Below are 22470 nucleotides of genomic sequence, written 5' to 3' on the forward strand. Positions count from 1 at the left end.
TCAGCATCATCACCATTTGCAGAAGTGGACTAGAGACCAGTGGGCAGGGAGATAAGATTATTTATTTTAGACAAACCTATTTCATTTTAATGCCTCCATTAAAATAAACATACTATATGTGAAAAAACCAGAATTACACTAGAAACACAACATAGATTCTTCAATTTACTGGCTTTTTTTCTTTAAAAAAAATCAAATAGTTATTTGATTCAATTCAGTTTTATTAAAGGATTTGGAGGGGGGGGGGAAATGCTGTTCATAAATTCTCACATAGCCTTGCCCTGACCTGAGCAGCTTCTGAATTTATCTTATTCCAGTCAAACTGTTTTCCAGATCACCAAATTGTTTTCTAATCCATATCTTGTAATCGGTGCACTTCCCTACCTTAAATTACCAAGAAAATTCTCTCTGTGATTCTCGCACAATGTAATCAATACTTTATTTTACATGCAATCTGCAACTTGCCAGTATATAGAACCTGGGAAGCAACTAAGCCTATGGGTTTCTGATTTGCTAATATAACACAAGGACTACTCCCGTGCTGTTTTCTCAGCTGAGAACCTTGTTGGCAGCCATTTAAACCTATTGATTTTGAAGCAGACTCCTAGCCAGCAGTAGAAATTAATCTGAAGTAACTATAGAAACCACAGCAAGTAGGACACAGCTGAAGGTTGCTATATTTTTGTTCTACTGCTTCTTTTTATTTTCTTCTATTCAATTGTGTCCGATTCTCGGAGACTGCTGGACAAGTCCTTCCAGTTTTCTTGGCAAGGTTTTTCAGAAGAGGTTACCATTGCCTCTTTCCTAGGGTTCAGAGAAAGTGATTGGCCCAAGGTCACCCAACTGCCTTAGTGCCCAAAATAGCTCTAGAATTCATAATCTCCTGGTTTCTAACTTTAATGTCTTAAGCAGTACACCAAACTGGCTTCTTAGTCATCTTTAGATATACTCCATCCATATAAAACTGGTTTATTATCCATCTTCAAATAAACTATTATCTCCAAAGTCTCTTTTTCTCACTTGCCATGCAATATTTTTTTTTAAAAAAAGAAAATAGACACAAAATGATGTTACCACAGAAAATGTTCTTTACTTGGTGCTTGCTTTTATTGATGCTACCTAAACAACAGAATTGTGGAGATGCTGATCACACACATCTGCCCTTGTATGTATTCACACATTTACTTTAGTGAATTGCAAGTGTTCCTAACTTCAGATGATGCCCTCTTCCAGATCATTATCAAATGTTTGAAGGAGAATTGCACACATCACAAAAAAAGAGATCAAATGGTCCCAACAAAGATAACTTGTATACTGGTAAGTTACAAATTACTGTACCAATAGATCACAAAAATCACTGTTTTATCTATACCTATGTTACTCAAACTTGACAACTTTAGGATCTGTGGACTTTAGTTCCCTGAATTCTCCAGCCAGTAAAGTTGCCAAGTTTGGGAAAATTTAGAAAAATTGGCTGGCTCAGGAATTCCACAGGTCATACAGTTGCCATAGCTGCTCACAGCTGCAGTATGGACTAAAAATGTAAAAATGTGTGTGATGTTTGAGGTACTTATATGTGTAATATGCATACAGTAGTGTGTGTGTGTGTGTGTGTGTGTGTGTNTGCAGCTGCCAAAAAAGCCAACACAGTGCTAGGCTGCATTAACAGAGGGATAGAATCAAGATCACGTGAAGTATTAATACCACTTTACAATGCCTTGGTAAGGCCACACTTGGAATACTGCATCCAGTTTTGGTCACCACGATGTAAAAAAGATGCTGAGACTCTAGAGAGAGTACAGAGAAGAGCAACAAAGATGATTAGGGGACTGGAGGCTAAAACATATAAGGAACGGTTGCTGGAATTGGGTATGTCTAGTTTAACAAGGAGAAGGACGAGGGGAGACATGATAGCAGTGTTCCAATATCTCAGGGGTTGCCACAAAGAAGAGGGAGTCAAGCTATTTTCCAAAGTGCCTGAAGGCAGGACAAGAAGCAACGGGTGGAAACTAACCAAAGAGAGAAGCAACCTAGAACTAAGGAGAAACTTCCTGACAGTTAGAACAATTAGCCAGTGGAACAACCTGCCTCCAGAAGCGGTGAATGCGCCAACACTGGAAGTTTTTAAGAAGAAACTGGACAGCCATTTGTCCGAAATGGTATAGGGTTTCCTGCCTGAGCAGGGGGTTGGACTAGATGACCTCCAAGGTCCCTTCCAACTTTATCATTATTATTATTATTATTAAGTCCAGTTGCCTCAGCCTACTCCGCTGATTTGAATACAAAATGGGCCAGATACCCATAGACAGTTGCATTCATATAGTTTCCCCAAAATGCCATATACAAAATATTAGAATATGTAAAAAAATTCCAGATTATTCTTACTTCCAAAAGCTCAGATATGATCACTGTAATTTCTCTCTTTCTGTCTCTCTCTCTCTCTCTTCTCTCTCCCTCCCTCTCTCTCCTTTTATATTGTAATAACCAGAGCAACACATATTCCATCTTTGGACATGAACATCATAAAGTGCAGACATTTCTTTTCTTTAACCTCTCAAAGACTATTTTCTCATTCTTTTTAGGATCCTGGATAGGTAATCTATAACTCAAGCTCATATGGGTTTACCCAATTCGTCTTCTAAAATTATCTAGACCAGCATAACCCTGATGGTTCTGGAAGCTAAAATTCACATAATTTAAGGACACTTAGATTGAGGAAGGTTACTTTAAATGCTGCAGGGCTTGTAGGCACTTTTATCCCAGGGTCCTCAAAGAAAATCTGAACTTGCTGATGAGAAGGAACAAGTAGGACAAGACTGCCATCTAGAGTAGATAATAAATCAGTGCATAATTCTGGAAGAGGAGCAATAATAGTTAGGTTTACAAATGTCTATGGAGATTCTCAGTCATCCAGGTCATGGTTGTCCCAAAGGTGCTTTTTCAAGGGGCAACTGGACTTCCTTGTTTTTCTTTGAAAACGTTTTGCTTCTCATCCAAGAAGCTTCTTCAGCTCTGACTGGATGGTGGGGAATGGAAAGATTTATATTCCTTGCAGATAGCTGGTCATTTGCATTCTTTTAGAGAGCCGTTGAGGCTGCAGGATGTTTTCTGACCTGTGCCCCTTTACAAAGTTTCCCAGAGATGCAAAACCACAGTTATATTCTAATCAGGATTATGTCCCTTCATGACTGGCCGAGGAATACTGGGAGTTGAAGCCCACAAGTCTTAAAGTTGCCGAGTTTGGAGACTTCTGATTTAGAATGCTGTTATACTAGGTACCAAAAATCAATTAAAGTCAACTGAGTAGGGTTTCATACTGATGTGACAGATTTGTCCCAGGATATGATAGCCTCATTCAATGTAAGATCTTGCTGTCAAATGACTAAATTTTATTGGTTCCAGGTTCTATAATATAGTCAAAACTTTAATCTAAAACTTGCCCTATCCTGTTTGGTATCTCAAGCAAGATTTTTATCACTGGTAGCGATTGGGCAATTGTTCTTCTTGCAAAAAAAAACCTCCTCTTTTTTCAAGGTCTTAGATTTGAAATAGGTTTCAGTAGATATTTTTACATGTTCAAATAACTGTGAGAATCTCCTTGTTTAATCACATGAAGATTTCTGTAATTAAAAGAGGGAAAAAGTTATCTTTAGCTACCTACCTCCAAAGTACCTTCCAAAATGGTTGAAACTGGGAAAAAGGGAGATTACTTTTTAAATAGATTGTTAGTTTAATTCTTTTAAAATATATTTTATACATTTTGTATGTTTTGCATGCTTTAAATTGTTATTAGCTTTTGGTATTTACATATCACCCAGGGATTTTGATGACAGGTGGTGAAATCAACGCAGAGAAATAAAATTAGCTTTTTTATTAATCAAATTTAAGTTCAATTAAGCTTAAATTGCATTAAATCAAGCTTGGCATTGCCTGCTTTTCAGAGGGCAGCCTTCAGGTAAATCATTTAAATCCAATTATGGGCTTAGCCCCAAGAAAATTGCATGCTCATGCTGCTTAGCCCATTAAAATAAAGAAAGAAAAGTTACATTTTTTTCCCTCTCATCAAGGCTCTTTCATGCTATGAACGTTGATTTACATAAAATATGATTTCCTATATATTTATATATATTGAAAAGAAAACTAAAAGTATTGTTGTCAACAATGTGGAAGTAGATTTGAATTGAGGTGAGGGAAATAGCTACACATTACACAGAGAGTCAGGAGAACCTTTTGCGACCTTTTGGCAAGCAAAGTCAATGGGTAAGCCAGATTCACTTAAAAACCATGTTACTAATTGCAGTCATTCACTTAACAACTGTGGCAAGAAAGGTTGTAAAATGGGGCACTTAACAACTGTCTTGCTTAGCCATCGAAACGTTGGGCTCATTTGTGATTGCAAGACAAAGATAATCTCAATTATAAGATTGAGATTTTATGATTCAGTTTTGAGTCCAGAGTTTCAACAATGATTATTTCGCACATGATGAGAACATGACAGAAAAGAAATAAACATATACACAGTCCACTTCATCATAATTAAAAGTTCTATGGAGGTAAAGCGGTGGCCTCATAACTGAATGTCCAACTCAAGCTATGTAGGTGATCAGCTCTGGTGTTGCTTCATGCAGATCTTCTAGGGCAGTGGTTCTCAACCTTTTTAATGCCGCGACCCCAACCGGTCGTAAGTCGAGGACTAAACCGGTCGTAAGTCGAGGACTAAACCGGTCATAAGTCGAGGACTACCCAACCGGTCGTAAGTCGAGGACTTTCCCTGCCCGGGAGCGCCGCGCATGCGTGGTTCCGCCCCCTGCGCCGGCCGAGGCGTAGCTGGCAAGCGACAGAGATGGAGCAGGCCGACCACCAGCTGGCCCAGCCCAAGGGAGGTAAGGCACCCACTGGAAAAGGGGAAAAAAATGGCAGACAAAAAAAATGGCGGACAAAAAAAATGGCGGACAGCCTTGCTTGGCGACCCCCATGAAATGGTTGAGAACCACTGTTCTAGGGAACCAGAGAACGCACGGCATGGGCTATCTTGCACAATATGTTTAATAGTTTGAATATCAGCACCACAGTGGCAACAAGGGGAATCTCTCCATCCCCACTGTTACAGGGCAGAGGCACTTCTTCCAGTATCACACCTAATTCTATTCAATTTCGACCACACAAAGTAAGGTAGGTCAAAACCAGGTGGCTTGGTAGAGGGATTACTAATGGTCAGGTCACAAGAAGGTACGTACCTTGGACCATTCCTCTCTCCAGGCATTCTCGGGGTAGATGTAAAGCAGTGTTTCTCAACCTTGACAATTTTAAGGCATGTGGACTTCAACTCCCAGAATTCCACAGCCAGCAATGCTGGCTGTGGAATTCTGGGAGTTGAAGTCCACATGCCTTAAAATTGTCAAGGTTGAGAAACACTGATGTAAAGTGAATAGCTGTTTTCCAAGCTGGTCTATGGGATTTCAATCTTGCAATGGGCTGTGCATTGTCCTGGTGAATAGGGAGGTCCTTGTTGTTCAGCATCCTTGACCATAGCCGAATGAGAGCTTGTCTTCTAATGTGGGGCAGTATGATATTGCTAAGTACTGGTAACTAGTGCACAAGAGTGGGATGCAATGTGCCAGAGATGATATGCATTGACTGGTAGAGTTGGACATCAACCATTTGAATCTGGGCACTGTTAAGCCACCTGCTGGAACAATATTCAGCTGTGGAATAAACCAAAGCCAAGGCTATTGTTCGTAGGGAGTTAGCATCAGGACCCCATGATGTTCCAGCCACTCTGGAAAATGAAGAAATAATAAAATGGGGCAAAGGCACAAGAACCCAGATATTTAATTTAAAAATAACAATAATTGTTAAACTGAAACCATAGTAAAACGAATCCATAGCTATCTTCTCATCTCACTCCATCTTTTGGTTTCTATACAAAGACGCATTTTGAAGTGAAAGCCAAATCAATACACAAAAGTAGAATAAATAAAAAAGTGCAAGACAATATGATTTTATTACAATAGAGATTAACGTAACTAACTCATCAAAGCAAGGATATGTTTTCTATGTTATGTACAATTTCAATGCACACAATACAGCAGAATGCATCAATTTCATGCATTCATTCAAAATTTCAAGGTTTTTAGATCCTTTCTAATGGCTGCTAAGGGTACTTTTGATCATATACTGCGCATTATTTTTCTATTATTTATATTTACTATAGAAACAGCCTTGAAGGCAAGTACTGAAATTCAGCTGACATTAGAAACAGACTTTTGAAAGATTGAAACATAATGCCCTCTTTTAATTTTCATTTCTATTTTTCAACAGTGAATTCCTGATGTACACTGCTCAACTTTTCATTATAAAAATTGCTGGTTATTTACATTTGTATGCTATTCAGAAATTTGGAACCAAACGTTTATTCCTTGTAATGAAGAATCTTTTCATTTGAGGAAAGGACACTTTTGGATAAGTTGGTAATAGAATGAAAAGAGATAAACAGGAACAAAAATGAGATCAATTAAGAGGAAAATGAATATGCACACATCAAACAAGGTATTTTATTAAACAAATTTATTTAGCCTCCCCATTCACAAGAGATGACTCTTGGTGGCATACAATATATTAACACAATAAACATCATAAAACACTTGATTAAAAACAGAAAAACAAAACAAAAAGATAAAAATACAGGATAGCGGGAGAGGCAATCACCACTTTGTCACTTAACCATCTAATGGTGCACTTTTCAAAAGTCTGACTTCAGAATGCTTGAACAGAAGTCATACATATAATATGGAGAACCTTCAAAATTCAACAAATGTCAGACATTTCAAATTTAGTAGAATCCTTGAGCATGTCTTGATTTGCTGGTTCTAATTAAAAAAAAATAAATTTGGAATCTTGGAAAACCAAAGATTATGCTCAGGACGCCTTGTCTAAGATTGACTGGTGCCCATCATATAAAGTAATAGTTCCTGCCACAGTAACTGTCTGCTTCTTAAGTCTAAAATACTTAAGATATTAAAATAAAATACTCTGCACTAGCCATTTTTAAGGTGTGAGGAAACTTGTCCAGTGCAAAAATTCCCAAAAACTCTTTTCTGTTTTTTTAAGAATAATCACTAAGAATGAGCCGTGTATATGTGTTCCAAGTTCAAGGTATTATTTTTGTTCTACAAGCCTAAATTTAAATCTGATAATTTCTACTGACCTGATGATACATACTCAATCAGCCAGAATGATGGATAAACAAGAAAGGGTCTTTTCCCTAATTGGTGAACTCAATTACTATGAGAAATCAGAGTGTCTTCATATGTGATGGCTTTCAATATTTTGGCTTGTTAGTCCTATATTGTTGTCATTTTATTTCATTGTACTTTTGTAGCAGCATGGGTCGGTTTATAAGATGAAAGGCTGAAGGTTTCAAATATCCTCTCCCAGAAGTCTACTGGTTTTGCAGATCTGGCCCCTGATATAATTGATGGATAATTCGTGCCACCAACTATCTTTCTGGAGATGCCTCACATGGCATCATAAATTGGACCCTCGTCTGTGAGAAATAAGAGCTCCCCCGGCCAACGGTTCCTTTCTGGGGTATAACTTTTTTTTTTAATCTATAATACAATCTCCTGGTCCTTTAGAATGCAGTATATAGCATGGCATGGCATGGCATTTTAGATTTATATACCACCCCACAGCACTTTATAGCACTCTCGGGGGGGGGGGTTACAATGTAAAACATTATTTGTATATTGTCCCCAATAATCTTGAGTCCTCATTTTACCAACCTCGGAAGGATGGAAGGCTGAGTCCTGTCAGGAACTAACTCTTGGATGTGGGCAGTTTGCTGCAACGCTGCATTCTTAAACACTGCACCACTGCAGCTCTATGATCCAAGTTTTTAGCCCTAGCATCTATTCTTTGGGAGATATATCAACCTCACAAGAGATACATAAAACCATTTTATATATATTATTTGAAATCCAATTTACAAAAATTCAGTGTTCTCAGTAGATTAGGATGGCGCTGACCAATGAATAAATTAGGGCAGGATCTCTGCTTCAAAATATATATACAATTAAAACTAAGAAAGCCAGAGATTATACATAATACCTTACTTGTGCAGAGAAATAAAAACAAGGGGAGGGGATAACAGAGAGAGCACAAAATTTGAAACCAGCATCCTAGCTAAGAATGGTTGGAAATTTCTTCCTGAACAGAATTCTCTTAATGAAAAAGCCTTTGTTTCTTTTTTCTGGACTTGCCTTGGCTCTCCCTTTATATATCTATATCTTTATTAAGTTTTTAAAAGCAAAGGATAAAAAAAAACCAAGAAAGTAGTCAAGAAAGAGAATAGATAAAGAAATAAGAGATAGAGGTTCAATAAAATAAAAAATATAAAAAGAATGACTTTCCATTTCTGTTATAGCAGATATACATAAAACTTAAATTTAACTCTTGTTCTACAATTATAGCAGAGCCTTTATTTTCCATAATAAATAAATATTACTTGTCATGAAATAGATATGTGGTATTTCATTTTTTTTTTGGTTTATGCAAAAAGTCCCCAAAGGGGTTTCCAATTGGTATTGAATTTGGTCAATGTTTTTTCTCTAATCAAAGCCATCAGTTTCACTCTCCTAGCCAGCTCCATCAGTTTTAACAACTGTTCTTCCATTGTAGGTATCATCATATCCTTCCAGTACTGAACATATAGAAGACTTGCTGCCATTATCATACACGAGAACAAAGTACAATGAAATTATTCCAAACTTTTGTCAATAAACCCTAACAAAAATGTCTATAATCTAAACTGTGTATTGACCTTGACATATTTTTGAGTTAACAATATATATTTTCGTCCAATAATTTTTAACTTTTTATAATCCACCAAGGTTGGCAAAAAGACACTTTTGGGTGTTTACATTTCCGACTTTATACATTTTTGACAATATTTCTAGTGATAAATATCATCTATGCTTCATTTTATAGACATTAAGATTGTAACAGCTAGTATATCAAATCTTTTTCATTTTCTCAGTAATAATTCTACCCTTTTCAACAAGTCTTTTAACACCAACACATCATCTTCAAATGTTTTCAATAAATGTTAACCCCCGTTGTCCACTCATTTTGCCTTATATCCCTATTCAAAGCTTCCAAAACCAATATAAACATTTGTGGAAATAATGGGCACTTGTTATGTTCCTTTCTGAATTTCACAGGATGATGTTAGATTTCCATTTACACTTATTGATTTAATTCCAGCTGTTCACCAGAGCTATTGACATTTGGTACACCCCACTTCCAACTCAGGAAGTTTCTTGCTTTGTTGTCCTTTATTTCTAAAGAACAAAAGTTTTTTTTTATTCCAAAGGCGGAGGCTGTTGGGAGAATATAATTTTTCCAGGCTTCCCACTGAAGATGTGTATTGAAACTCAGATGCTGATAGTATTCCCACTCATTAGTCTTAAAATCTATTATTGCACTGAGGGTTGTGGCAGGAAGAAACCAATTTTAATAAATTAGAATGAGTAGAAATAAAATATTGAGAATTCGCTTGGTTTTTTTTATTAAAAACATGGATGAAGAGGTTTTTACAAAGACTATCTTCTGTAAAGGAAACTGAACCAGAGAGAGAGCTTAAGATAGAACAGTCTAAATGAAAAAGAAACAAAAAGGCTAGATCAAATTTATTGACAGGTGACAATAACCTAGAAAATTAGCTCTCATGAGCCAAACATACCCTTCTGAGATTCGAACCTGGGCTGCTTGCACGTTAGGCAGCTGTGTTGACCTCTAGGCCACAGGCTCTTTCTCACTTTGTCAGCTGTGTCAGGGAGGGAAGAGACAGGGGAGGAGAATTACCTTGAGTGTTTTTTTGATGCACCCTGTCGGCCCAAAATCTAAGGGACTGGTTTGGACAAAACTCAGCAGCACTTTTTCGTGCAGCTGCTGATAAAAACAGGATCGCCAACATGATCGCCAACATCTGATAACAGATATGGCCCAAGAAGAAGAAAAAAGTAAAAACCAAATAACCGGCGTTACTGTTTTATATAAACTTGTAATTTAATATCCCCAGCAATGTTATATTGTTGATTACAGCTTTGGCCCATTATTAGCTTACAGCAAAGCAATACTCTCCTTTGATCCTTAGAAATAGGACATTGTTCACTTTACAACACCACTTCAAAGAGGCACTTTAAGAAAGCTTTGATAGAAATAGAGCAACCCTCCAAGAATTACAATTTTAATGTATGTTGGTACTAATATTTCTAAGCCCTGTGCTGCTGTGCTAGCCATTAGATATTCTATTCACATGCAAGGAAACTTCCTTCACTATTGGTAGACAACTAACATGCTAGAATATTCTCTGATTTGGGGATTTTCTCCATTTCTTATAATGTGTAGTGTTCTCTACCATATATGAACCACCGTTCCCAATATCTGCTGTACCATTTTCACTGACATATAAACTTTGTGTTGCACAAAATGAAACCACCAGAATTCTAAAAAAATGCAGTAATGCTACATTTTATGTGCTTTAATTGTCTGATCCTTGATTTAAATTTCTAGCCCTCTCTGAATTTGAAAGGACTAATAAAACATATATAATTGATCTTCTCATCTGGAAGCAGAAGTGTTAAGGTGGAAAAGACTCATATTTCAGAATGTTAGTAGTAGAGTATGATACACAGGTAGTCCTCGACTTAACAACAGTTCATTTAGTGATCGTTCAAAGTTACAACAGCACTGAAAAAAGTGATTTATGACTGCTTTTCACACTTAAGGCCCTTGCAGTATCCTCATGATCACATGATCAAACTTCAGATGCTTGGCTACTGACTCATGTTTATGATGGTTGCAATGTCCCACGGTCATGTGACCACCTTTTGCAACCCTCTGACAAGTAAAGTCAATGGAGAAGCCAGATTCACTTAACAACCATGTTACTGATTTAACAGCTAGTGATTCACTTAATAGCCGTGGCAAGAAAGGTCGTAAAATGGGGCAAACTCACTTAACCACTGTCTCACTTAACAACAGAAATTTTGGGCTCAATCGTACGATGAGGACTCTCTGTATAAACTAAAGGAGGAAAACCGTCTGAAAAGTAATTAAAATTGCACTGCTTTTAAATGTGGAAGTATGCAGGCGTTTCAGCTTTTTCTTTTCTGTGCCTCTCATCTGCAGTTACACACGACAAAGGGCAGCCATAACAGGAGATGAACTTGATGTTCCTGTTCGTCATCTGTACATTTGGCAAGAATTCTATTTAATATTTAAATCTATGGTACAGAACCCACCACACCCTTTCTTGGGATCTCCAGAGTTACAGTACCACTAATGAAAGATGCCAGAGTCTGGATCTCACATTTTTCTGCGACTTTGAGGCAGGAGATCTGAAATATAGTACAAGCCCTAAGATAGGATTAATATGATTATTTTTTTTTGAAATATAGAAATCCAAACTCCTTTAAATTTGCTATTCAAGCTTTTTTAAACATCTAAATCCAAAAATAGCTTCTGTCAATAATTTATCAACACATATTTTTAAACCGTGACATGACATTGCGTATTGAAGATTTCCAATTTTCCCTCCCCGGTCCCATTCCTCCAATGTGTAGAGAAATCAGATGGTGATAATTATTTTATTATACATTTACTTGATAAATTTTCTATCTGGGAAGTAGGTCATACACTGTAATATTGCCACAATTTATAATTACAGGATTACAATGAATTCTTATATTAAAGCCTGGCTTTCTGGCTTTTATACAAATTGTGTGATATTTCCCAGTCTAATCTGAGCCTTTGTTATCATTAAGTTATGACTAAAATAATATTCCACATATAACTGATATCTGATAGTTGATACAACTTTTGTCTGTGAGATACAGTACAATATTTAAAAAGGAAGATTTCATTAAAAGAAATAAGCATTACAGATACATAATTTTCTTTGTCCATCGATGAAAGTCCCAGAAGCTGACAAAGTACAACTCAAATGTATATATTTTAATATCTGTGGTGTTTCATATCATATTTGCATCAAAAATCATCTTGTAAAAACAAAATTATATGAAAATACATTCAAAGATTTAAAAATATAGGAAAATATTCATAAAGTTCAAAAGATTAACTACAAGACTCTTTGATCTGTTTCAGTTAAGAGGGTGGAGAAATTAATACAACTTGTTATATCAATATTAATTATCCATTCGTTTCCTTACTGCACAGTAAATTCTTTACAACAAAGCAAAGAACAAATACACATAGGATCAGTTCTTGAATACATCTGATTTGATAACAGCATCCCTTTATAATCTAATCCAAAATTTAAATGCCAATCTAGGATATCTGTTGTTTCTAAGATGCTACTATGGCTAGAAGGCATCTCTTTAATTCCAGAAAACCTGAAACATGAATCCTTTTGTCTCACTCAAAAGCATGACTGCATTTTCCTTGTAGATGTAGCAGTCCTATATAGTAGCAAAGTTCTGGATTGGATTAATTTTTTTAAAAAAAATCAATGAATATATTTCCATGTAGGTTTGGATACTTCCTGTATTAATTTTATCTAACTGTGAAATATGTCTAGCTTGGGTGGGAGGTGGAAACTCAGAAGACTAAACATAGATCTCTTTAAACTGATTTGATTCTATTTTTAATGGCTTCCTTTGGCAATGAGGGGACAGTGATAAAATAATCTTCCTTTACATGAGCAAGTTGTTTTAGTTAAGAAAAATACAGACCATCCCCTCTAGCATAAGCACCAACAAAAGGAAACAAAAAGGGGAGTGTGGATTTATTCCAGGAAATAGATTGGCTAATATTACAAAGATCTGGCCTTCAATACTCTGATATTAGTTCTAATGTCATATCAGCTTTCATTTTAAATATTAAAAAAAAGATAGGGGAATAGCAGGTAGGGAGATAAAGCAGACATCAGACAGTTGAAAAATGTAATATTCATAGGTTCCATGTGCTTAGATATTTTAAAATTAGAATTCAGCATGCTTAACTTTTCTCTGGATTACACAGTTCAAGAGACTATAAAGCAACTTCTACCCAAATGGACACCATTATTCTTCCACAATAATATATATAAAGGTATTATATGCTTTGTATCCAGAGCACTCTGAGCTCATATTGGCTATATTAAATATGAAAAAGGATCTAGAATTCGTATCACGAAATATACATACAATTAAATTATTATGCTTACAAAGGACACCTATTTTCTCCAAGCTTTATATGAACATCAGAAAGTATTTGGTTATGAGTTTTAAGTAATAAATGTTAACATAAATATATACTTTATAGTCAGCATGGATAGACGAGGCTTATTTATTCACAAAAAGCTGATGGATGATACCACCTTAAAATGTAGGTTGATAGTTACATAACTGACTCTCCTCACACAGGTGGGGGGGGGAAAGTCCTGCATTTCAGGAAGAAAAGATCCATGTCTAATTCTCTCTCCTGTGTTTTTGTGGAGTGCTTTCACATGGAGAAATATTATGACATGTAAAACTGTACTAGGGGACTAAAGAAAAAAAGTTGCAAGTACAGTTGAATATAAGACTGTCCACTCTCAAAATGTTTACCTGGTAAATAAAATCTTTCTGCAGCTATAGTTCTTTCCTTAACTATAAATGTGGATGTTGCCAATTTTAAATTAAGGCTGTAGCAAAACCAGTCAATGTAATCTAAGGCTTAAAATATGTATCAATGAGAACATTGAGTTTTCATCTGTTCAGTACAAAGTAAATTAATTCAGAGAAATCCTTGTGTTACACCAAACAAAAACAAAACAAAACCAAAAAACAGAATTAAAACCCTGCACACAAATGCAAAACCTTTCCAATAAAACTGTATGTGAATTTTAATAGCTAGCCCAACATCTTGTGATACAAGAATAAGGTTAACACCTACTCTCAGATTTGCCAATTACATCTTAATAATTACTTCTTTTATTAGACTGATTATATGAACGAAAGCAAAAAGCTATGCATTGTTAAGTACAGGCATCCAGGGGCAAATTAATTTCAATGCTAAAATAAAAATTAAGTTGCTCAAATAAAACAAATGCCAATTATTTTAAAAGTCAGAAGCATTTATTGTTTTCAAACTGGGTTGACTGCAGTTTATCTGCTTTAGCAAAAACCCCAAGATGAAATAACCCACCATGTTCCTTTTAAATAAGCCACAGTAGTTTGTTCCTTCATGTACCAAGAATGTCTCAAGGCAAACGTGTCCTCGTAATTTCAGAGTCACAGAGTCCATCTTCTTGAAGACAGGGCTCATAGTCTCCAGCATTATTTGCCAAGTCAATATCTGGCTCTTCATTGCTCTCAGCACTATAGTCCACTTCTTCAAGGAAGCGAGGTTCATCTTCTTCTAGAACATAAGTAGTGGGGCTACACGCAAACATGTTAAACACTATGGTTAGTTAAAATGGAATGTAATTCACAGGAAATGTAACCACTTAATATAGATATCATTCAGTATTTACAAATTATTCCTAACGTTTAATTTTTTTTCTCCTCAGATAGGAATGTCAAGTTTGGGAAAATAACATTTATATACTTGTCTACTGAAGATCTGTACAACTGTATGTTTTATGCTGAATTCCACCAATTAATTTAAAAAAAAAAACTAACACTGAGGATTACTAAATACAACTGAACTTTAGAAAGTTAATCAAAATGTTTTTTCAATAGCGCCAATTTCTTTCCCAGTATTAGGCTTTTTCTTCAGGCTGTAAGAGAAAATAAATTTTATAGAAGAGGAATTATTGTAAAAGCTGATTTAGCATATTGCAAAGTCATTCCCAACCTCCATCCCACCTCCCAAAGTTTATTCATTGGGAAAAAATAAAAATAATGCAGGAAGACAGAGACTGAGTTTGGTGTAGTAGTTAAGGCACCAGGCTAGAGACTTGGAGACCTAACATTATAACCTTGTCTTGGGAATGAAGACAGCAGGGTGACCTTGGGCCAAACACTGTCTTTCAATCCTAGGAAGAAAGCAATGGCAAATCATTTCTGAAAATCTTGTCAAGAAATCTGGAGGGACCGGTTTAGGCAATCACCAGGAGTCAACCCTGAATCAAAGGCATACACCCTCCCCCCCACACACACCCTCCTAATTTCATATTGCTATGCCTCCAAAACAAAAAGCATTAAAATATTTCAAGTGAATAAACCAACCCACTCTTCTCCAAAGCTTATAGCAAGATGCTCCAAAATGAAGTTCCATTTCAAAGCATTTTTGGCACCATTGACCTAACATTATATTTCATCAAAATTTATCTCAGCACTTCATTGTAGTGTAAACCCTAACCCCAAAAGCTGCAATCTTAGGTATTAAAGAGATTAAATAGAAAAAAATATATTGTATCTCACAAATTTAATATTTTAGAATTGACCACTCAGCTATCTAGATCAAAACAGTGTGTTTACTGCAACATAGGTGCTGACCATTCCTCACATGTATGCATAAACATAACAAAATTACAACATTAATCCCTTGGGTATATTTTGCAAGCAATACCTTGATTTCTGGATCCAGATTCCTATTTCATTATTTGGAGCTAATTTACAATAAAAGCTGCCTGCCACTATAAGTCTTTTTTTTTTTAATCCAAATAACCCTCTGGTAAAAAAAAATTTAATGATTTTTTTCTACCTTGTCACTTTGCAACTAGATTCAATCAATTCATTTTCAATGTCCAAAAGAGTAGATGGCAGATTATATTCCAGTGGTGACGTCAATTTTTTCAAACGCAATAAACCAGTACAGAATTTGGTTCCCATCTCTTCCAACTCACGTGTCCCAATTTGTAAGCCCTAATGAGAAAACATACAGCATTAAGCAGTTTAGTGCAATTTGCTTTCTCCACGTCTATAGTTCATTATTTACTCAAAACTTGTAACTGAAAGAAAAGAAGAGGTAGAAAATGATGGCAATATTTTTATACATTCAACTTCCTGCATAACATGGGAACATCTAGAGGGGGATTCTTTGTGAATTTAATTGGATGTGCTTCAAATCCACTCCAAACATAAAAAGTTGTGGACGGAAATGGAGGAATGGCATATGAATCCTTGATTCTCTGCCATATACACCTCAAATCAGCAATACTGCTTAATATTTCTCAGTTCCTTCTCCGTCCTTCCCCTGGCCTCCCATCGCTCATATGCTGCTTGCACTAACCTTCCCCTTAGCTTCCCATGAAGCCTGCACCGACCTTCCCAATCTCTCCCCTAGCTTCCTCCAGTGACTAATGCACAGCCTGGATCAGCCTCCCCCACCCTCCTGCAGCAGCACCCCCCCCCCGACCTCTTCCTGTTTAACTATCCATGCATTTTGAGCTTGCAACAGCAACCCGAACCACCCAGAATTGCCATCATTAAGTGATACAGTTGCGTAATGTCATACTTTACTACTGTATCACTTAGTGATGGCAATTCCTGTCCTTATTGCCATCTTAACCTGAGGACGACCCGTACCACAAAGAATGCTTTGTAAGGCAAGCAGAAACCATGGTCAATTTTTTTGTCACCAAATGAACACAAGGGCACCTTCCATATTCCAGATTATACATGAATTATATGTGAACACACATTCCAGATTATACGTGAGTGGTTTTCTTCATTAGAAGAATGCTAACTATTAAGGAGTCTGTTCATTAAATTACGTGATGTGCAAGAGCCGACACAGTTCCGAGCTCCTTTGAAATGAATGCAAGTACTATACAGCACCAACTTAATTCTTCAGATGCATTAATATAAAATGCTATTTTACCACAGACACTTGCCTTGTATTTCCCTTGATCACATCCACACAATGTGCTTTCCATGGTGTAACTTCTTTGAACACCTATCTCTCTCCACACTACAACGCGTGCCGTAGATTCCTTTGATTTTTCCACGACAAAACTGCAGCTGTTCATACAGAATGCTGGGGCTGTCTGGCTCAGAATCTTAGGGAGAGTCTGCCAGAAAGAAGCAACAACAAACATTATAGAAAAACTCTGTGGCTTGTATATCTTTAAAGTATAAATTTGGGTGTCACAGATCTGCAGAATACTACAGAGATCTCCCTCTGAATGAGAAGGGAATACATTGCATGTCAGAGGAAGTACAGGTTACAAAGCAGTTCTGCATGGAGAGTGCAGAACCAAAGATGGAATAACTCTGATATCAGAAAGCTTCTAAGTGCAGTCTGTCTAGATACTGGAAAATCTATGGACTTTGTAATGGCATGGCTTTTTTTTTTTTGAAGATTTCTGAAAATGCTTTTTCTTCACACAGCACATTAATTAACCTCTGAAATTTGTTACCACAAGATGTGCTGATAGCGACTAACATAGATGACTCTAAAAGGGGATTAGACTGAGGACAGGCATATCAAGGATTATTAGCCTTGAAGACTTAAAGTTACTTCTGAGTTGGAGAAGGTAGTCATCTAAATGCCATATGTAGAGAAACAAATATGAATCCCTTTCCAGCTTATAAGCATATGACTAAACAAAGTGAGGCCAAAATGCCAGGCTAGAATGAGTCTTTCCTTTTTCCTCCATGCTAGATGAACACTATTCAATTAATGACTTACACAATGTTGAATTAATATGTGAAACTGATGTACACTGAATCAAATGTTAGTTCATCTATCTCAGTCATTTCCTGACTATTCAAGCTCTGCCAGCAATTAGATACTGATTTTATCATGCCATTATAAATTCATTAGCCTTTGGGGTGTCTTTGCTAGGTTACTGTAATCTGATTATTCATGGTACTGAAGGCATTGCAGTTTCAAATGAAAAGCTCTGGAATATAAAACAAATACTCTGAGCTGAGTTTTAGTAATGTTCCCAAATTAATTTTCTTTAAATACTAATCAGAATTTGACCTCTGTCTACAACAATACTACTAGCAAACTATTATTCAGTGGAAAATAGTACAATAAAAGAAACACAAACCATAAATCCTATGCATATATCTGCATGCATACACAAACAAACATCTACTTACCCTATAGCCAAGGTCTTCAATCAGATCACAAGAGGCAGCACTAACATTAGTATGCCATATTGTTTCCTTGATGCTACAGCCATACATAAATACATTTTTCTTGCGAGAATGACCATGATAGTCACAAAAAACCTATACAAAGGTATTTTTCAAATATTAAAGATGCACATTCAACATAAAACACAATTCAGATATAACAATCCATATCTGATAAATAACCATTTATCTAGAAACCACTAATGGATATGTTAATTTAAATTAATATTATTAACTTTTTTAAAAAGAATTTTAATAAACAATTTAGATCAAGCTTGTCATGAATTTCTTGAAGAATATAATTTCAGGGGTTTAAATGTGAATTTACAGCTTAAAGTATTCTACACCATTAATAAAGACATATTTTGTTTAATTTTAAAGAAAATTGATTTAAAAATCAAGTCAGGAAATGGTACGTAGTATTGTTTGTTTACATATCTACCTCTTTCACATTTTAATGGTCACTCATTGCAACTAATTTCATTATTACTAATTTTTCTTCAGCACAGTTCTAATACAGCACAGTGATATGGGCAAGGCGGCAATTCTTTAAGCAACGCTTTTACAAAGAATTAAAGTTCAGGGCGTGTCAAACTGGCCACAGCTTACTCCCTAGGAAAGAACGACCCTTGACTCCATAGGTGTTAGAGAAAGGGTACTTTTACTAAGAGATGCTGAGTGCCGCGTGAGCAAGGCAAGCTCTAAAAGAAAACCATGCGAAAATCCCCAATGTCCAAAACCCTCCCCCTTGGGAGTAGTCCAATCAGGTTCTGTTCTGATTTTTGGGAACACGGTATCTCAGGCACTGCTACAAATTCCTTTCCCAGGACTGGTGTCCTTGAAGGCAGGCAGATGGCTCGGTCTGGCACCTCTGGTTCCCGTTAGTGTACATACTCCCCAAATTCCCACAGCATTCTTTCATACTTCCAGCACTCTTCCCCTCCCAAATGCTCCCTCCCTCCCTCCCTCCCTCCCCCGTTATGGCAGTTGCTAGCAATCTTCAAAGAAGGCCAAGTTAGGCATCTGACAGGGAATTTCAACTTCCATTACCTGCCCATCCTTTAAATGTAAAGATCACATTTTAAGTGGTTTTTCTTAACTAAGAAAATACTTGCTTACCAATGGCAAACGTTTTATAGCAGCCAAATATTGAAGCAGACCTTTGGCATGATAAATTGTGGGGTGCAGATCCAGGTTTGGGTTTTGCCACTGCCTATTCAAATCCTCCCCACTTAAGGAACAGCGATGACTATAAAACAAAAATTAAAAAAGTTTTCTATTATAATTATTTCATTCTCCAAGAAAAATGAATGTTAAAATTTGTGTGGATGTTAATGATTTCACTGCAAGTGTATTAATGTAAAGGAAATTCTTCTAAAGCTGGGATGTTCAATCTTGGCAACTTTAAGACCTGTGGACTTCAACTCTCAGAATTCTCCAACCAGCATGTCTACAGGTCTTAAAGTTTCCAAGGTTGGACACTCTTGATCTCATTTACTGTTTCAAGCATTTAATATTTTAAATTAGCTAAACTGAATTAAATTGGTGGAAAGAAAAAGCTAACATGTATACTTTTGTCAAACCACCCTTGACATATGGCCCCACAGTAGACACAGTTTGAAATTGTGAATAGGAGAAAATAGTTTTTCAGAAGTGTCATTGATTTATTTTCTAGGTTTCTACCAATTTTATGGTTTTTTCCCTTTGTTTTTGTATTATAGCTGGAGTAGCATTTCACAAAATGCTCATGTGCAAAAAAAGTTATCCATTATCTCATCAGTCTTACGTTCAGACTGACTGAAGTTTAGAATAGAAACAGTGAAATCGCAGGACCTTTATAATGTTTACTTGATCTCACTGGGTATACCCTAAGCATTACTAAATCTGGATTTACCCTATCATTTTTAATATCACAAACTGCATTGTTCTGAAGATGTTTGATCTACTTTAAAAAGTCAACTGAAACCCTCTATTACGTAACATTGAAAATAAGTCACCTCTTTAATTCTCACAGTGATTTAGATTCTGAATAAAAGCTTTAAAGATTATTGATCCAAATGAATTGTGTCATGTAGCTTTCCATGAAGTTTAAATCAGAGAGATAAATGCTTTTTGATTGTGTGAGGGTCAAAGCATGATACAGCAAGAGATATTTACATCATGTAAATGAAAGAAACACTAGTCCTTTGATTCTGTAGAAAACAAACAAGAAAGTGGTTTTCCTCAGCATTATAAATGAAGTGAGGCCATTTCAGGATAAGAGAAACTCTGCTGGACATTGTCAAAGTCCTGCAGCTGAGGCTTCTTCCTTAGAACTGAACAGTTCGTTATTACTTTTAAATAAAAGACAGCTGTGTTAAGTGTAGCAGACTTGGCTGAAATCAGTCTAATAGCATGAGGGATAGAATACTTGGCTTCAGTCAGCCCAGGGTAGAAATTATGCAGAGGATAAATCCCATTGAATTTGAGCAAAATATACAAAGGATTATACTTAAATCTTAGAGCTATTAATACAATATAGGAGCAACATCCATGGGAATTCTACAGATTCAAGAGTAAAAATGTCCTTCATATTAACTGTTACTTGCCTAGATAGACATTATCTCTTACTGAAATTCTCCAATTTAGCTGAAATTCTTTTTATTGTGACAAGCCTCACACAATGACAGAATAATTAACTTCTCTGGACTACCTGTTATTGACAAAGGAAGCAGACTGTACTAAGAGGAATTTCCTTGAGGAATTGTTAGTATCTTTTGCCCGTTGAAGTCAGCCTTTACTGGAGATGTGACTGGAACTTTCTATGTGTTCTTGGGATTTAATAGAAAACTCAGTACAAAACATGATTTCAGATTTTTTTTTTAATTAAACAAACAGGCAGCATCCTGGTTTGCTTTACCAGACAAGATTTACAACCATATAGTAATTTATAACCAGAATGCTCATTCCACTGCTCCCTCCTCCCTTTGCCCATCCAAAGATAAGCAAGGCGGCTTGAGATTTTTCTGCAATGGAACTGAACTTTTGTCTATTCAATTGTGCAGCCCCAAGCTTCCCTATGCATATTTATGCTTTATATTTATTACTCTTAATGTGTATTGTTCCTTTGTAGTTCTAAAAACTACTGCTATCTAGAATCAAAGAAAGGGTTTAAAAATGCTGACAGCAATTTCTCCCTGTTTAGCAGTTGACTAGTAAACCTCTTATTTTCTGTCATCTTCAACCCTCATCAGAGATCATCTGCAAAAAGTGGACTAAGTCCTATGATACCTCCTTCTCTTTGGCTTTGCTACACTTTTCTGGGTCATGCCAACATGTGCTTCAGATGTGTTCCTCCATCCCGTTAACAGTGTAACACTACGCTGTCCATTATAGGATTGCCAGCTGTTTATAAGCATTCTGTCAGAATAACTATGCAGACAAATCAAGAAATCAACTCCATAGGAAAGCTAAAATGTGTTAATACTGTATGGCTATACTAATATAATATTCTGAGTCCAGTTGTGCTTTATTTCCCACCTATCCACCTCCATTCTCATGTGAATTAGGGAGATTGTGTTTGAGCCTTTTGCTTGTTTGGAGCTTAAGCCACATTTTCCCCCTTATCTCTTTGGTAACAGATCTGGCCTATCAAGATTGTTTTCTTTACTCTCTAACTTTTCCAAGACCAAGCCAATGTCCAACAGCCACCACTGTCTAGACCAACATTTCTCAATCTTGATAACTTTAAGATATGTGGACTTCAACTTCCAGAATTCCACAGCCTCCTAGTGAGATGGGAGGCCTTTAAGTTGAAGGAAGGAAGGAAGGAAGGAAGGAAGGAAGGAAGGAAGGAAGGAAGGAAGGAAGGAAGGAAGGAAGGAAGGAAGGAAGGAAGGAAGGAAGGAAGGAAGGAAGGAAGGAAGGAAGGAAGGAAGGAAGGAAGGAAGGAAGGAATAACTCAGTTTGCATTGGTCTCTCCAGTATATACACTTTACAGTCCTTTGGTAATTTTAACACTCACTTCTGATGCCAACTGCATAGCACTTGTTCCTCTTATAGAATTGAACTCCTAAATTTAGTATTCCTTATTGGCTAAGTAGTAAAAAGCACCTTTTCATTTTCCTACATTGGTACATGAAAAAACAGCAGGAAGCCATCCCTGAATGCAGGTTGTCAGAAGGAGGAACAGTAACAACACTGCGCTTAATAATAGACTTCCGGTGGCAGGCGACTTCGCTGGACGCAGCTGTTTGCTGCTCCCGCCTGTTTCCGCGTAAAAGCCGTTTTGACAGCCTGCATCAGCTGTCAAACGGCCTGATACCTTTCCCCTGGGCATAGGGGGATAGGTGAGCTGCCCGAGGTAGGAGTTGAGTTCCCGAGTCGTCCCTTGTGGACGATGTAGGTGAGAACT

The 22470-nt window shown here is 36.6% G+C and overlaps 1 protein-coding gene across 1 annotated transcript in view; it reads right to left on the reverse strand.

Moving 5' to 3' along the window:
• Window positions 1–14108: 14108 nt before the first annotated feature.
• Window positions 14109–22470, reverse strand: part of AGTPBP1 (ATP/GTP binding protein 1) — a 64959-nt gene continuing 56597 nt past the window's right edge. The window contains exons 23-27 of the mRNA XM_015818522.1: window positions 19197–19326; window positions 18042–18173; window positions 16826–17002; window positions 15694–15854; window positions 14109–14423 (exon numbers count right to left, since the gene is read on the reverse strand). Coding sequence (XP_015674008.1) covers window positions 14246–14423; window positions 15694–15854; window positions 16826–17002; window positions 18042–18173; window positions 19197–19326 — 778 coding nt within the window. The 3' untranslated portion in view covers window positions 14109–14245. The remainder of the gene's footprint in view (window positions 14424–15693; window positions 15855–16825; window positions 17003–18041; window positions 18174–19196; window positions 19327–22470) is intronic.

This window comes from Protobothrops mucrosquamatus, unplaced genomic scaffold (assembly GCF_001527695.2).
Source record: "Protobothrops mucrosquamatus isolate PMUCROS unplaced genomic scaffold, P.Mucros_1.0 scaffold758, whole genome shotgun sequence".
Lineage (NCBI taxonomy): Eukaryota > Metazoa > Chordata > Lepidosauria > Squamata > Viperidae > Protobothrops > Protobothrops mucrosquamatus.